The sequence below is a fragment of the Pristis pectinata genome, chromosome 1, assembly GCF_009764475.1.
Source record: "Pristis pectinata isolate sPriPec2 chromosome 1, sPriPec2.1.pri, whole genome shotgun sequence".
Classification (NCBI taxonomy): domain Eukaryota; kingdom Metazoa; phylum Chordata; class Chondrichthyes; order Rhinopristiformes; family Pristidae; genus Pristis; species Pristis pectinata.
The window spans coordinates 8,858,170-8,874,018 of NC_067405.1; the positions used below are offsets into that span (position 1 = coordinate 8,858,170).

Below are 15,849 nucleotides of genomic sequence, written 5' to 3' on the forward strand. Positions count from 1 at the left end.
CCTTTAATCCCATGGGTTCTAACTTTGCTAACAAGTCTATTCCATAGAAGTTTGCTTAAAGCTTTTTGAAAGTACACACACATACCTTAAGTATAACAACAAAATGTCCTTTAAATAGGTGGTTCCATAATATCTGTGAAGGTCAAATGTAAGAGGAAACTACACAGTAAATGGCCAGACCTTAGGAACATTGATGTACAGAGGGATCTTGGGTGCAAGTCTATAGCTCCCTGAAAGCAGCAACACAAGTAGATAGGGTGATAAAGGTGGCGTACAGCATGCTTGCCTGCATCGGTCGGGGTGTTGAGTATAAGTTGGAAAGTCATGTGGCAGCTGCCTAAAACTTTGGGGATGCCACATTGGTCATTCTGGTCTCCCCATTACAGGAAGGACGTGGAGGCTTTGGAGGGGGCGCAGAAGAGGTTCAGTGGGATGTAGATTGGAAAATTGGTTTATTATTGTCACATGTACTGATGTACAGTGAAAAACTTTGTTTTGCATTTCATCACATCAGTACATCGAGGTAGTACAAGGGAAAAGCAATAATAGAATGCAGAATAAAGTGTTATAGTTACAGAAAAAGTGCAGTGCAGGCAGACAATAAGGTGCAAGGCCATAACAAGCTAGATTGTGAGGTCAAGAGTCCGTCTTACCGTACAGGAGATCTGTTCAATAGTCTTATAACAGCAGGATAGAAGCTGTCCTTGAGCCTGGTGGTACATGCTTTCAGGCTTTTGTAGCTTCTGCCCAGTGGAAGGGGAGATAAGAGAGGTGGGTGGGGTCCTTGATTATGTTGGCTGCTTTACCAAGGCAGCGAAAAGCGTAGACAAGAGTGCATGGAGGGGAGGCTGGTTTCCATGATATGCTGAGCTGTGTCCACAACTCTCTGCAGTTTCATGCCGTCTCAGGCAGAGCATGATGCAGCTGGATAGGACGCTTTCTATGGTGCATCGATAAAAATTGGAGTCAAAGGGGACATACCAAATTTCTTTAGCCACCTGAGGAAGTAGAGGTGCTGGTGCACTTTCCTGGCCGTGGCGACTACATGTTTAGAACAGGACAGATAATGTTGCCTGGATTAGAGAGTATTAGCTATAAAGAGAGGTTTGACAAACTTGGATTGTTTTTGCTGGAGCATTGGAGGCTGATATGATAGTGACATTTAAAATGGGTCATGAACAGGCAGGGAATGGAGGGATATGGATCATGTACAGGCAGATGGGATTAGTTTAATGTCGCATCATGATCGGTACAGACATCATGGGCTGAAGGGCCTGTTCCCGTGCTGTACTGTTCTACGTTCCATTCATGTACGATGGTCCAACTGTTTACTTTTGCATGGCTAATGACTATTCTGTCAGATAGTTTAAGAAAATGGGGGCAGGGAAGAAAGGAGGGATGATTCTCAGCATATCTGAATATGCTGTACACCCAATGAGGTACTTCTGGAAGTGTAATCAGCGTTGTAGTTTGGGAATTTCTGTCAACCAATCATTTTTCTTCCTAACTGCCTGCTGCAACTGCATGTTAGGTTTTCATGACTTGTGTACAAGAACAGCCTTTACCGTTTAAACATCAACATTTCCCAACCTTTCACCATTTCAAAAATACTCAACATTTCTGTTTTTTTTAATCTAAGTGGATAACCTCATATTTTTACATATTATACTCCATCTGCCAAATGGTTGCCTACTCAGCCTGTCTATATCCCCTTTGAAGCATCCTGATCACTACAGATATTCTTACTTATTTTTCTGTCATCAGTAAACTTCGAGAAGTTACATATTATCCCCTCAACCAAATGGTTGATATAGATTGTGAATCTTATCTGGAAAATAGCATCTGTGGACAATCTTATAGAAATGTGGAAGACAGTTAAGGAAATTAAAAAAGGTATATCTAAAATATTACATTGCAGGTCAAGAGCTAGATTCAAACTAGTAAAAATAAATTGTGTGCTGATGTCAGGAAAATCCACTTTATGCAGAGCAATCAATGTATAGATTAGATCAAGGAAAGACAAAGGCAAAAATTTAGCAAACTATTAAACGAGTGACAGTTTCATTCAAAGTATAGATGGGACTCTAACACTGTTTTGTTTGAACACTAACAATACTTGCAATGGAGAGGAATATAAATGACTTAAACTCATCAGCATTAATCTACAAAACTTAAAAGCAAAAATAGAAATTTGGATACATATATTTTATTTTAAAGAAAAAAGACCCTCGAGGCCTGTGCTTTCAACAAGTCCATTAACTGTGGATTAAAACTGACATCATTAGTCACCCTGACTGACCTCTTTGCTGGGTAAGGCTGCATTATCAAAAGGTGGAGGCCAAGCTCAGGCTGTGTTAGGAACTGCAGAAATATGATGCCATTAGGTCGATTAATGAAACAGGGAAACATGATTTTAGGACGCATGGATCTCCTGAACAATAGTTAAAGCTGGCTTTGTTTCATTTTAAGGCAGTTTTAACCAGAATAGCAAACAAAAGCAACTTTTAACATAATTTTACACAAGTGCCAAACAACAAGGGGCCAAACTGACATCTCTAGCTCTCTGCCAACTATTCTTTATTATATACAATTTACAAAAGACAGTGACAAATCCATGCACTATAAAAGCACAACTGACCCCTAGGCTGACATTGACCTGTAAGCAAGTTTGAGCAAAGTGCTTTGCAAAAGACATAAATCTCCATTTAGATTTACACAGCTTTGCCCCATTTGTAAACAACCAATAACGTTTCTCCTCCCTGTGCAAAACATGATGCTCCATTTTCGCTTTCCTGGAGTTAAACAAATGCAGGAAATATAAAATGGTGCATGCAGAGGTGACATAACTTATAATGTATACCTAGGTCATTTAGTCATGTTTCTTTACTTGTGGTCTATAATCAGTGGTTTGTTGGCGGCAATGCTGAGCCATGTGATTGTGCACTCACCTACAACAAGCACCCTTAACCGATTTATCTCTATAATGTTAGCTCTCACCAGAGTCAGAAAAATGTAGGTGAAAGCTCTTGGGAAGAGAGACTCGAACACCACTATTCCAATAGAGAGGTTGCATTACATTATGAGAGGTGCTGTCATTAGGTTGATTTTAAACCAATCTGTTCAGGTTGGGTGCAAAGCTTCCACATGGCACTATAAAGGTCTTATTGTACCCTGGTCATAACTCTTACACATCAAATGATAGAGTAGATAGTGGAATCTGATTTCCATTGGCTGGGAATTTAGAAATGGGAATATAGTCTAAAAGTTTGAGCCAGGATTTTCAGATGAGGTACAGGGAAACTAAAGGATGGCTAATATTGTGCCTTTTATTTAAGAAGGGCAGCAGGGATAAGCCAGGGAATGACATCAGTGAACCTTCCATCAGTGGTGGGAAAGTTATTGGAGAGGATTCTGAGGGGCTGGGTCTACCAGCATTTGGAAAGGCAAGGACTGATTTAGGGATAGTCAGCATGGCTTTGTGCTTGGGAAATCACATCTCACAAATTTGATTTGAACTTTTTGAAGAGGTGACCAAGAGGATTGATGAGGGCAGGGCAGTAGATAGTGTGTACATGGACTTTAGCAAAGCCTTTGACAAGGTCTCACACTGTAGGCAGGTCTGGAAGGTTAGAACAACCAGGGTAACCTAGCAAATTGGATACAAAATTTTCCTGGTGATAGGAGGCCTGTGACCAATGGTATGCCACAGGGATAGGTGCTGGGTCCTTTGTTGTTTGTCGTATATATTAATGATTTGGATGAGAATGAACAGCATATAAATGCCATGAAAATGAGCGTTTTGCAGCAGCAGCACAGTACATTATAAACATGACAACTTAAGTTAATATGAACTTAAGTTAACATAAATTATACATAATTCAGAATGCAGGGGCATAATTAGTAAATGTGCAGATAACACCAAAATTGGTGGTATAGTGGACTCTGAAGAAGTTTGTCTAAAGTTACAACAGGATATAGATCAACAAAGGAATGGCAGATGAAATGTAACTTGGACAAGTGCAAGGTGATGCGCTTTGGGAAAGTTAAACCAGGGCAGCACATACACAGTGAATGGCAGGGCCCTGGGAATTATTGTTGAACAGAGACCTTGGGATACAAATATATAGCTCTCTGAAAAGGGGAACACAGGTAGACAGAATGGTGAGGAAGGCATACGACATTCTTGCCTCCGTTAGCTGAGACACTGAGTATAAGAGTTGGGATGTCATTTTACAGTTATACAAATCCTTGGTTAGACTGCACTTGAGAGTACTGTGTGCAGTTCTTGTCACCACATTGTAGGAAAGATGTGATTAAGTTATAGAGGGTGCAGAAAATGTTCCCAGGGACGTTGCCTCGATTGGAGGGCTTGAGTCAGCAGGAGAGATTGGATAGGCTAGGTCTGTTTTTCATGGAGTGAAGGAAGCTGAGAGGTGACATGATAGAGTCATATAAAGTCAAAAGAGACATAGATAGGGCAGATAACCAGTGTCTGTTTCCCATAGTAGGGGTGTCCAAAACTACATGGTTAAGGTGAGAGGGAGGAGGTTTAGAAGGGATCTGAGGGGTAAACTTTTCACACAAAGATTAATCAGTATCTGGAATGAGCTGCCAGAAGTGGTGGTGGAGGCAGGAGCATTAATAACATTTAAAAGGCAACTGGACCGGTACCTGAATCAGCAAGGCATAGAGAGATATGGAATTAATGCAGACAAGTGGGATTAGTATAGACAGGCAAGATAGTCAGCATAGATGTGGTGGGCTGAAGGGCCTGTTTCTATGCTGTACAGCTCTATGACTCTATGAAACAGCAAGGCAAGCAGTGGTAGAAATTTGGAACTTGCCTTTGCAAATGGCAACTGATGCTTGGCCAGCAGTTTACTTTAAAGTTATGATAGCTTCTTTTAAAATAAAACAAACATATTAATTATTTGGAGTTCAGGGCTAAATGGCCTAATCCCGTTCCAGCAACTAACATCCACAAAATGGTAGACATAACATTTTAAAAATTCTTCAGTTCCTTTTAAAGCAAAGAGAGGATGGGAATATCAATAACTTACTGTATATTGTAGGGTACATCTTTCAGAGTACATCGATCGGGCAGATGGCCTAGTTTTTTTGACAGCACTTTAAGATGCTTCTTGCTCTCCTGTACTCCTTTATTGTGTTCATAATCTGTTGAAGCAGAAAGTGGAAGGCCATCTCGAACACGCACCACTGAAGCAAACAGGACCATGGACATTTCCGACAGCCCCTGGGATGCTGAAAGACATTTAAGGAAATGGTTTCAGTAAATTAATGCATTTTAATTGCAACATCCAAAACATATTATTTTTGTAATTTATAGATTTTGTTTTTACACTGTACTGCTACTGCAAAACAACAAATTTCACATCATATGTCAGTGACAATAAATCTGATTTTGAACATTAGAATAACTAATATATTTTTACTGTGAGGCAAGAGCAAAAAGTCAAGGTGAATCACAATATTATTGGATATTTAAAGAAACAAAACTTGTTCACCGTAGAATATGCTAAACAATCTGAAAGTGTACAGAGCTACACCAAGTGGGTTCCATCAGCATTTCTTCAGATATTACATTCAGGCATTGAAATATGCTACCTACTGTAAATGCTATTCATAAATTGTCAGCTGTTTCTAATCTATCCCCCAGATGTCCGTGTGATTTCTCACAAAGCTATACAATAAGGAAGGTGCAACATTCAACACCTCATACATACTGAAGTAGCTGTCTCAGCAGTGTTGATGATTTGACAGTACAAAAGTTGAAATTGCTGCATTTTGCAGGTATTATCCGACTGCTCCACAAGTTGGACAATACCTGTGAAGAGAATAAGTCCTTTGTCACTCAGGTTAGACCAGATGTATTATTCTGCCGTTCCACTACAGGTACCAGTAACCACATATTCTGTATTTGTTTCAGATTTCCAACACATCCAGTCTTTTTTAACTGCCCTGAACTATCTTTGGCTTCAGTATCCCACCGAAAGAAACAATCCCCCTTCTGATCGAGAGGCCTCAGCCAGAAGTCTCAGCAGGGAGAGTGAGAAGCAAAGGTTCAGGCTTGGTGGCAACAGATCCTATGGTTAGATTGCCAACCAATGTTTGCCATTCTGGCTTAAGAAAGAAGAATAACTAATTAGAGAAGCTAACCGTCAGCAACAGCATAAAAACATATATTACATTGCTGCTTTCAAAAGAAAAGGGCAATGGGAATAAAGTAGCCAAAAAAAACTTCCAGATTCCCTAACCTAATATAGTCCAAATTATTTAAGAACACAGTAGGAATACTGCAAAAATGTTTCATCTGTAACTAATTAAGCTACTTAATTGCTTTATCTTTTAGCACACTCTTAATTTAACACCATGTTTAAATTAATAAGAGAAGTTTTACAACTTTTCATTGCTCCAGGCTAAATTTTTATAAGCTACAATAACATCAGAATAAATCTTCATTCCAGTTGTGTGCCATGTAGAAACTCATGCCTTTATTAATCTCCCCGCCATACAAAACAAAACACATTTTTACCGCTCTGCTGTCAAGCTCAAATATATCACTTGAAATATTGTACAGCAAGAACAGCTGGTAAATTAGTATACAAGGATTTAAAATGTAGTCGACAAAATATCAGCCTTTGTCACAAACGTTGTTGCCTAGACACCGACTCCATTTTTGCACCTGGCAACTATGTGAAACTCAGAAGAACGAGAGAGGATCTTATGGAAACATAAAATTATGAAAGGGATCAAGGCAGGAAAGTTGTTTCCACTGGTAGGTGAGACTAGAACTGGGGGAGATAGCCTCAAGGTTCAGGGGAGTAGATTTAGGACGGAAATGAGGAGGAACTGCTTTTCCCTGAGAGCAGTGAATCTGTGGAATTCTCTGCCCAGGGAAGCAATGGAGGCTACTTCATTAAATATATTTAAGACATAGTTAGATAGATATTTACAAAGTTGGGGAATTAAGGCCTACGGGGAAAAGGTAGGTAGGTGGAGCTGAGTCCACGGCCAGATCAGCCATGATCTCATTGAATGGCGGAGCAGGCTCTATAGGCCAGATGGCCGATTTCTACTCCTATTTCTTATGTCCTTATGTATTATATTCTTATGAAACAAAGTAGATGTTTCACAACTTTGCTGTTTTATGTTCAGTTTTAGAGCTCATATTCAATCCACCACTAAGACCATCCATTTACACCTCCATTACATCATCAGTTCTGCCCCTGCCTCAGCTCATCTGCTGAGGCAGGGGCAGAACTAATGATGGCCACCCATATCTTTGCTAACCATTGCAGCACGAGATGCAGCGAGTGGTACCACAGGAATCAACTGGGTCTCAACATGTTATAACTTATATAAATGACCTGGATGAAGGCACCAAAGGTATGGTTGCCAAATTTGCTGATGATAAAAAGGTAGCTAGGAAAGCAGGTTTAAGGCAGAAGCATTGAAATTCTTGCTAAGTAAAGGATGAAAGGTTGCTGGGGTAGGTAGGAATGCAGGACTTAGGTTTCAAAACAGCCATGACCTTATTGAATGGGGGAGCAAATTTGAGAGGCCGTCACCCGCTCCTGTTCCTAATTTGTATGTATATTCACATGTGCTCCAAATTGGTCTTCCATATTCAGCTGCTATTAAACTTGAGTGTTACGGACTCAGTGAAAGTCCCTTTAAGATAGAGAGTGTGTGTGTATGTGTGTGTGGGGCGTGCTTACGTCAATAGAAGATAAAGGACGTAATGACGTTGTTGAAGAAGAAGGAGAGAGAGAAGGGAGAGAGACACCAGCCTGCTTGTTTTTCTCTATCGATGGATGAGAAACAATAACTGTGTTTACCACTGAAATCCATGTATGGAAGTTGGAAGTAATCCGGTGGAGTTCACTTTGTTGCTGACCTGTAGAAGGAAACAGGTATTTGTGTGTGGACGACCACGATTCGGATGCTTTTCGGGGTGAGGAAGTCACTACCGAGTAAACACTGGAGTGTCGTTTGGGTTCCATCGTGGAACATTTGGATTTCGTATGTACTCTCTCTATGTTTTTCTACATCTACATCTTATCTTCAGACAACGGTGGTTGTTGAAGAAGCCCTTGCTCATGTTTCACCTTATGGCTTGCGGAACTGAACTTTAAGAACCATTCCGGAACTGGGAGTTTTGGACTTTGTCACACACACACACGAAGAGTTTAGTTTTGGGGTTAACGTTCGAGGTTTAACATTTTTGAATTCTAACATACTAACATTTTAACTTTTATTTTACGTATTATCATAAGTAGTGATTAATAAAATAGTTTTTAACACTAAATCATGCTCAGTGTGTTTCTTTTGTTGCTGGTTTGTGACATGAGGACGTTCAAAGCACTTCTGTCTGTGCCCTAACATGCAACAAATTCCATTCACCAAACACACACAGGAGCTGAATTCCAAGCCATCGTTGATTTGTTCACCCCAAGTATACAGAGAGAATAGGCCTTACATTAATCATCTGTAAAAGTCCTCTACCAACCTGCCCCTGCTGCAAAACACTGCCCCCCATCCTCCATAAGATCCTGGAAAATATAGATCCCTTCTCATCTCTCAGGAGCCAGCTCTCAGAGAAGGCAGACATTGATTACACCAGTGCACTAGCACAGGCTTTGTCCATCTGAGGAAAGAGTCTTGAAGATCAAGATCTCAAACCCAGCTCACAATCTATCAGGCAGCAGTGATTTCCACCCTCCTGCATATGCTTCAGAGACACGCACTATTACAGTGGGCACATAGAAGCATTGGAAACATACCACAAAATCCCAAAATGCATTGGAAGGATAAGTGAACTAATGTCAAATTCTCACCCAAGGCAACAGTTCCAGCTTTGAGGTTCTAATTACACTGAGCCAGCTCCAGTGGTCTGGCCACACAGTCTGCCTGCCTTTCACTAGATGCCCAAAACAAGCACTCTACTCCAAGCTCTGTCACAGAAAGAGATTCCCAGAAGAACAGAGAAAATACTTCAGGATGTTCTCAAAGTCATAGAGTCTTACAGCATGGAAACAGGCCCTTCAGCCCAACTCGTCCATGCCGACTGTGTTGCCCAGAGAGCTAGTTCCATTCGCCCATGTTTGGCCCATAGCCCTCTAAACCTCTCCTGAATGGCCTTTTAAGTGCTGCTAATGTGCCCGCCTCAGCCACTATTTCTGGCAGCTCATTCCAAATACACACCACCCTTTGCGTGAAGAAGCTGCCCCTGATGTCCCTTTTAAATCTCTCACCTCTGATCTTAAACTTATGTCCTCTTGTTTTTAGCACCTCCTCTCTGGGAAAAAGACAATGTGCTTTCACCCGGTCTATGCCTCTCAAGATCTTATATACCTCTATCAGGTCATCCCTCAAATTCCCATGTTCCAGGGAACAAAGTCCTAGTCTGCACAAGCTCTCCTTGTACCTCAGGCCTACAAGTCCAGGCAACATCCTGGTAAATCTTTTCTGTACTCTTTCTATATTCAGGGTGACCAAAACTGCACATAATACTCCAAGCAAGGCCTCACCAACGCCTTATACAACTGCAACATAACTTCCCAACTCCTATACTCAATGCCCTGACTGATGAAGGCCAGCGTGCCAAACACCTTCTTCACCACACTATCTACACGAGGTGCCACTTTCAGCGAACTATGCACTTGCACTCCTAGATCCCTCTGTTCCACAACACTCCCCAGAGCCCTACCATTCACTGTACAAGCCATACCCTGGTTTGTTTTCCCAAAACGCAATACCTCCCATTTATCCGTATTGAAAGCCATTTGCCAATCCTCAGCCCACATACCCAGCTGATCAAGATCCCCCTGTAATTCTTCATAACCCTCTACATCGTCTACAACATCAGCCATTTCAGTATCATCCGCAAACTTACTAACAATGCCTTGTACATTTACATCCAACTCATTTATATAAATTACAAACAACAACCGACCCCTGTGGCACACCAGTAGACACACAAGGTTTGAAAAAAATAACATCCTCCCTGTCTCATAGGAATCACTGGTCCATGACCAATGAAATAGGGAAGGAGCATTGAAGAAGGCACTGATGGGAGCTTGTGGAGGCCATGCACAACAAGCAGAAGCACATAACATCCCAACTGATTCAAAGGCCATTCTGCTTGAGGTAGAAGTATCTCCGCTGCTAGGCTCAGAAATATCTGCCACACCGAAGGCACTCGATACGTGGCCGCCCACACATATACCTGATTCCTGTTACAGGTTAACGACAAAGTGGACTCCACAGATTTCTCCAAAAATCCATGTATGGATTGTAAAGTGACAGTCACAATGATTGTGCTTCACTCATAAATACAGAGGCTGGCAGTCAGTGCTACCAACTCTCATGTCTCTCTCTCTCTGTCTGTCTGTGGCCAATTGGAAATCAGCTTTCAGACACGTCTGCAGTTGCCAGCACTCCAGTGAATCCTCCCTCAGACACCCGCAGCATTCCAGTTATAGAAGCTCCCCGCTCTCACTCACAGTAGTCAGACAAAGCCACACTCTACCGTTCAGGCGCCTTAAAGGGACACTCACCAAGTAGCAACCTGGCTCATCACACTGTGCTCGCTGTATTTACTATAACCACGTATGCCGTTTGCTCTGTGAACTTCACGCAAGCAAAGAATTTCATTGCACCCTGGTGTATTTGACAATAAAAAAAACCAATCCACCCAGCCATCCTGTCAAGCATTACCTTACTCAACTTGTGGCAGAGTCTGGAAATCCTGCATTGGATGCTTTAATCACCTCAGAACCTACGATATTGGAGTGGAAGCAAGTCATCCTCAACCTTGAGGGACTGCCATGAAGAGAAAAAAGATCCATTGGTAATGAGAATAGATCTCTTCATGTTCTCCAACCCTGGAAACCTTGAAAGAGTTAAGGATCAGCGCAACTCCAAGTCCACATTGCTTGGCAAGTTTCAGTGCAAGGAGCCAATAAGATGCAGACCAGTCCTTCAAGATGTTATTTACAGATTGCAGTATGGGAGCAAGTCATTCTTAATCATTTTCAGTGTGATGAAAGTATTTGTTTGGAGACACCACTTTATCATCTGCTGACAGTCTTCATTCAACATCTGAATCCAAACTAGCTGTTCAAATTTTCTTACCTTTAAATCGCCGAATTCAGTTTTGAATGTAATGTCCAGCTGGGAATGGTTTTTCTTAAACCATTCCACAAAGCTCCACATAAGCGATTAAAGGCATTCATGTTGCAATATGTGAACTAAGTTCTATTGTGCAGCCAGCTACAAGTCACACTGTAAAACTACCAAGGCTATTAAGGCCAACAGCCTGGAAAATCCACTGGAAACAAATCTTTGAAAACTTTTTTTCTGAAATCTTCAGGAGTCATTAACTCCTGAAGCACATAGAACTTAAACAGTAACAAAGATGTGAACAGGGAAGATCATTCAGCCACTTAACCATTCCACCATTTAAATGGATCAAGGCTGATCTGTATCTGAACTCCATCTACCTATTATACCTCATACCAAAGAACTGTCAGTTTCAGTTTGGAAAACATTAATTGACCCACCAACAACAGCCTTCTCATTGAGGCAATTCCAAATTTTCATATGCAAGTCTTCCTGACTTTACTTCTGAATGGCCTAGTTTTATTTTTAAGCTTGCAGTTGCTGAAGTCCCTTCCAGCAAAGTCATGTTCCCCATACATACTCTGGAGCATCGGAGGCGACCTGATAGGAGTATGAAATTATGAGAGGCACAGATAGGTGGATATTCAAGGTGGAAAGGTCAAATACTAGAGGGCATAGATTTAAGGCAAGAGGGGGGTGTTTAAAAGAGGCAAGTTTTGTTTACACAGAGAGTGCTAGGTACCTGGAAACTGCTAAGGGAAGTGTTAGGTAGAAACAGATATGATAACAATGTTTAAGAGGCATTTAGACAGACACATGAACAGGTTGGGAATGGAGGGATATGGGTTATTTGCAGGCAGATAGGTGTAGTTTAATTTGGCATCATGATCAGCACAGACACTGTGGGCCAAAGGGCCTGTCCTGTGCTGTACTGTTCTACATTCTATTCATGTATTGTGTTCCATCTGTTTACTTTTGCACGGCAAAAGATAATTCTGTCAAATAGTTTAAGAAAATGGGGGCAAGGAAGAAAAGAGGGATGTACCTCAGCATATCCGAATATGCTGTACATTGAATGAGGTACTTCTGGTAGGCATTTAGACAGACACATGAACTGGCAGGGACTAGAGGGATACAGACCACGTGCAGGCGTATGGGATTACTTAAGATTGGCATCATTGACACTGTAGACATGGTGAGCCAAAGGGCCTGTTCCTGCACTGTCCTGTTCAATGTTCTATGGATTCCTTTATCATTTTAAGTACCTCAATCAGATTACAAAAAAAAACTTCTAAACTCCAGAAAATACATACAAAATCTAGGCAACTTTTCCAAAATGAATCTGTTAACCATCACATCTAATTACAGTTCCAAAAGCATATTTAATACCTTGTCTAAGGGCTATTATTCTTACCAGGTGACCCTAAACACCTAGTGTGCCAACCTAAGGCTGACAGAAACAGCATAATCAAGTTGAATCCTATTTTCACCAACACATCTACATTTTAGAACTCTAAAATAGTCTGAACTATAGGACTTCCATAAGTGATAATATCACTATTTCTCCTTTCCGGTATACAGCATTGAAGCGAATAACAGTGCCAATATCTCCACTATTGATGTGGAAAATGTATAGGCAAGAAGATCAAGTCTGTTGATGCCAAGAGTACTAAGAAAATATTTCTTCCCTCTCCCAGCCTTGAAGCTACAAGGAGAATAAAGTCAGAATTGGTTTGATTGCTGATTGACTGGTCTCAGCTGCAGCCTGAACTGGAACATCACAGAGGTCAGCAGAGCATTAAGGGCGATGGACAACACCAGAGTACAAGGTCATAGAGAAAGGATGTCAGGAGGGAAGTGCTGGGTGAGTGGGTGCAAGATGATTTGCATGGGGTATGTGTAGGTCAGGGAAGAGGAAGATGATTAGTGGATTATGTCTGTGAGGAGCAGTATCAGATTTGGAGTTTGGGGTCAGGGTGGTATCTAGAGAGGGCCATGAAGTCAGGTTGGAGAAACTAGGTCAGGTTATGGTGTGTTGTAGAGTGGGTATGGGGAATAAGATCAGATGGGGGAATGACAGTGGAGACAGGAAGCATGGTTTGAATGGGGGGAAATTGGCAGTCAGGGTGGGGAGCAGGGGCAGAGTGTAGGAGGCAGAAACAGGACATTGATCCAATACATCGATTTTGTCTCTCTTTGCAGATGCTGCCTGACCTGCTGAATATTTGCAGCACTATCTATTTTTATTATATATGTATGTTCTGGTGGGGGCAACGCAATGGTAAAAGGTTTGTGATGGGAAGGTCAGGGTGGAGGGAATCAGGGAGCAGGGAGGGAAGGGGTGGAAGGAGGGAATCAGGGACCGGGGAGGGAAGGGGACTAGAGAAGGGGGGGAGGGAATCGGGGAGGGAAGGGGGGGGGGGAGGGAATCAGGGACCAGGTAGGGAGCAAGGATCTGGGGATCGGGGTAGGGGAGGGGAGGAGAGGAATCTGGGGGTAGGGGAGGGGAGGAATCTGGGCATCAGGAGAGGGGAGGGATCGGGGGTGGGGTGGGGTGGGGTAGGGTAGGGGCGGGGAGGGGAGGGATCAGGGATTGGGCAGCGGGGAGGGAGTCGCGATATGAGGTGTGGAGTGTCGGGGCGGGGTGGGGGGGATAATCTGCGTGATCGGGTAGGTGGCGGGGTAGGGGAAGGATCTGGGGATGCGGGCAGGTCAGGGGAGGGATGTGCGGGGGTGTGGTCGGGGTGAGGGAGGGATCTGGGCACCGGTAGCCTAGGATCAGGGATCGGGCAGGGGGGAGGGAATGTGGAGTGTCGGGGCGGGGGGGGGGGGGGGGGTTCACGGTGCAGGCAGCCGCTTGGCTGCGGGTCCGCCCGTTGACCGGGCCCCTCGCCGGTTGCCCCCCCCCCCGCCTCCTGGGTGTGTGCGGCCGCCCACGGTCCGTGTCCCTGCCCCTTACCCAGTGGCTCCTCCGCCGGTCGGGCAGCGCCGGGGCCGATCCGAGGCTTCCCGGGGCAACGGGCCGCTCGGCCGAGGCCTTGACGTTACCCCAGCAACCGGCTGCGACCGGACCGGGTATCTGTGGCGGTTGCCCGCCTGCCCCCCCCCCCGGGGAAGGAGTGGTCAGCCGGTCACCGGGCGCGGCGTCGCTCGGACCCCACAGACCCACCTCCTCCCTCCGGCCACAGATGCGCGCTCCCGCTGCCTCAGAGGGACGGCTCCGCGCAAGCGCGCCGTCCCTTACGACGGCCTGCCGGGTGCGCGCATGCGCAGTTGGCCACCACGCCGCCGGGTGCCCGCATGCGCGGTTGGCCACCACACCGCCGGCCCCGTCCCGACCGTCGCCGCACAAGCCCCGCCCCCTTCATTGGGCTGGTCACCTAGCGCATGCGCGCTTCCCTCGCCGGCTGACACGCCTCTCACGGGCTCTCGCCTTGCTCCTGACGCGCATGCACCAACCCGGGAAAACCCACCTGTCAATTAGTGTTTACGTGGCAAGTTCGCCCCTGGTGTTGCGAGGAATTCATCTCAACAGAGCCCGAGAAAGCTGTTGGCGTAACATATAATTGTTTGTCGTTACTTTTGCAATTATTGAAGCATTACATGGATTGCAAAATTGTGCAATAGTAGGGATGGAAGATAATATTTCAGTGCTGAAGGGAGAATATGTGCAGGAATAATTCAGATCAGATCAGATATCGCTATTAGTCACATGTGCATCGAAACACACAGTGAAATGCATCTTTTGCGTAGAGTGTTCTGGGGGCAGCCTGCAAGTGTTGCCACGCTTCCGGCGCCAACATAGCATGCCCACAGCTCCTAACCCGTACGTCGTTGGAATGTGGGAGGAAACCGGAGCACCCGGAGGAAACCCACGCAGTCACGGGGAGAACATACTCCTTACAAACAGTGGCCAGAATTGAACCCGGATCGCTGGCACTGTAATAGTGTTATGCTAACCGCTACACTACCGTGCCTGCACTCACCCTGGCTCTCCATAGAGGTGAATATCTTTCTCCTCCAAGTATTTATCCAGTTGTTATTGAATCTGCTTTCACTTCCATTTTAGGCATCAGGTTTCAGACCAAAACACATTTGCTTTGTAGCGAAGAGGCTGATTTGCATACTCTTGCCCACAACTTTCCAACTCGTACATCTTTGGAATGTGGGAGGAAACCCACGCAGACATGGGGAGAACGTACAAACTCCTTACAGACAGTGGTGGGAATTGAACCCGGGTCGTTGCTGTAGTAGTAACATTTGCAGGGAACTTACGGTTTGCAAAGACAAGAAAACAGTGATAATGGGATCCTTAAACAATGCAAATATACACTGAACTGGTAGTATAAGGGGCCTTCACCACTTTCCCAAGGGCTGTTAGGTATGGATAATAAATGCTGGCCTTGCATCTCAGAAATGGATGTAAAAAACATTTTTGAAGTATGTTCATGAGAACTTAATTGGTACATTTGGAATTGGAATTGGTTTATTATTGTCACAGGTACCGAGATACAGTGATAAACTTACTTTTGCAAGACATCCATTCAGATTTGCAGTCTTCTGAGGGCTAGATCTGTGGCATTCAAGACAGGTGATCCAGAACTCTTCAGGAAGTCCAGGTACGACCTACGGAAGTCCATCGTGAGAGCAAAAAGGCAATTCTGAGTGAAGCTAGAGACACAGTCGGATGCACAACAGCTGTGG

At 43.9% G+C, this 15,849-nt stretch overlaps 1 protein-coding gene across 4 annotated transcripts in view; it reads right to left on the reverse strand.

The window, feature by feature from the left end:
- sec22a (SEC22 homolog A, vesicle trafficking protein) overlaps positions 1 to 14,423 on the reverse strand; it is a 50,422-nt gene extending 35,999 nt beyond the window's left edge. Inside the window, exons 1-3 of one of the 4 annotated variants that reach the window (XM_052026448.1) lie at positions 14,105 to 14,372; positions 5,745 to 5,845; positions 5,061 to 5,262 (exon numbers count right to left, since the gene is read on the reverse strand). In XM_052026448.1, coding sequence (XP_051882408.1) covers positions 5,061 to 5,242 — 182 coding nt within the window. In that variant the 5' untranslated portion in view covers positions 5,243 to 5,262; positions 5,745 to 5,845; positions 14,105 to 14,372. Of the gene's footprint in view, positions 1 to 5,060; positions 5,263 to 5,744; positions 5,846 to 14,104 lie in introns of all 4 variants that reach the window. The other 3 variants (XM_052026433.1, XM_052026438.1, XM_052026458.1) reach the window with 3 other exon arrangements.
- Positions 14,424 to 15,849: the final 1,426 nt, after the last annotated feature.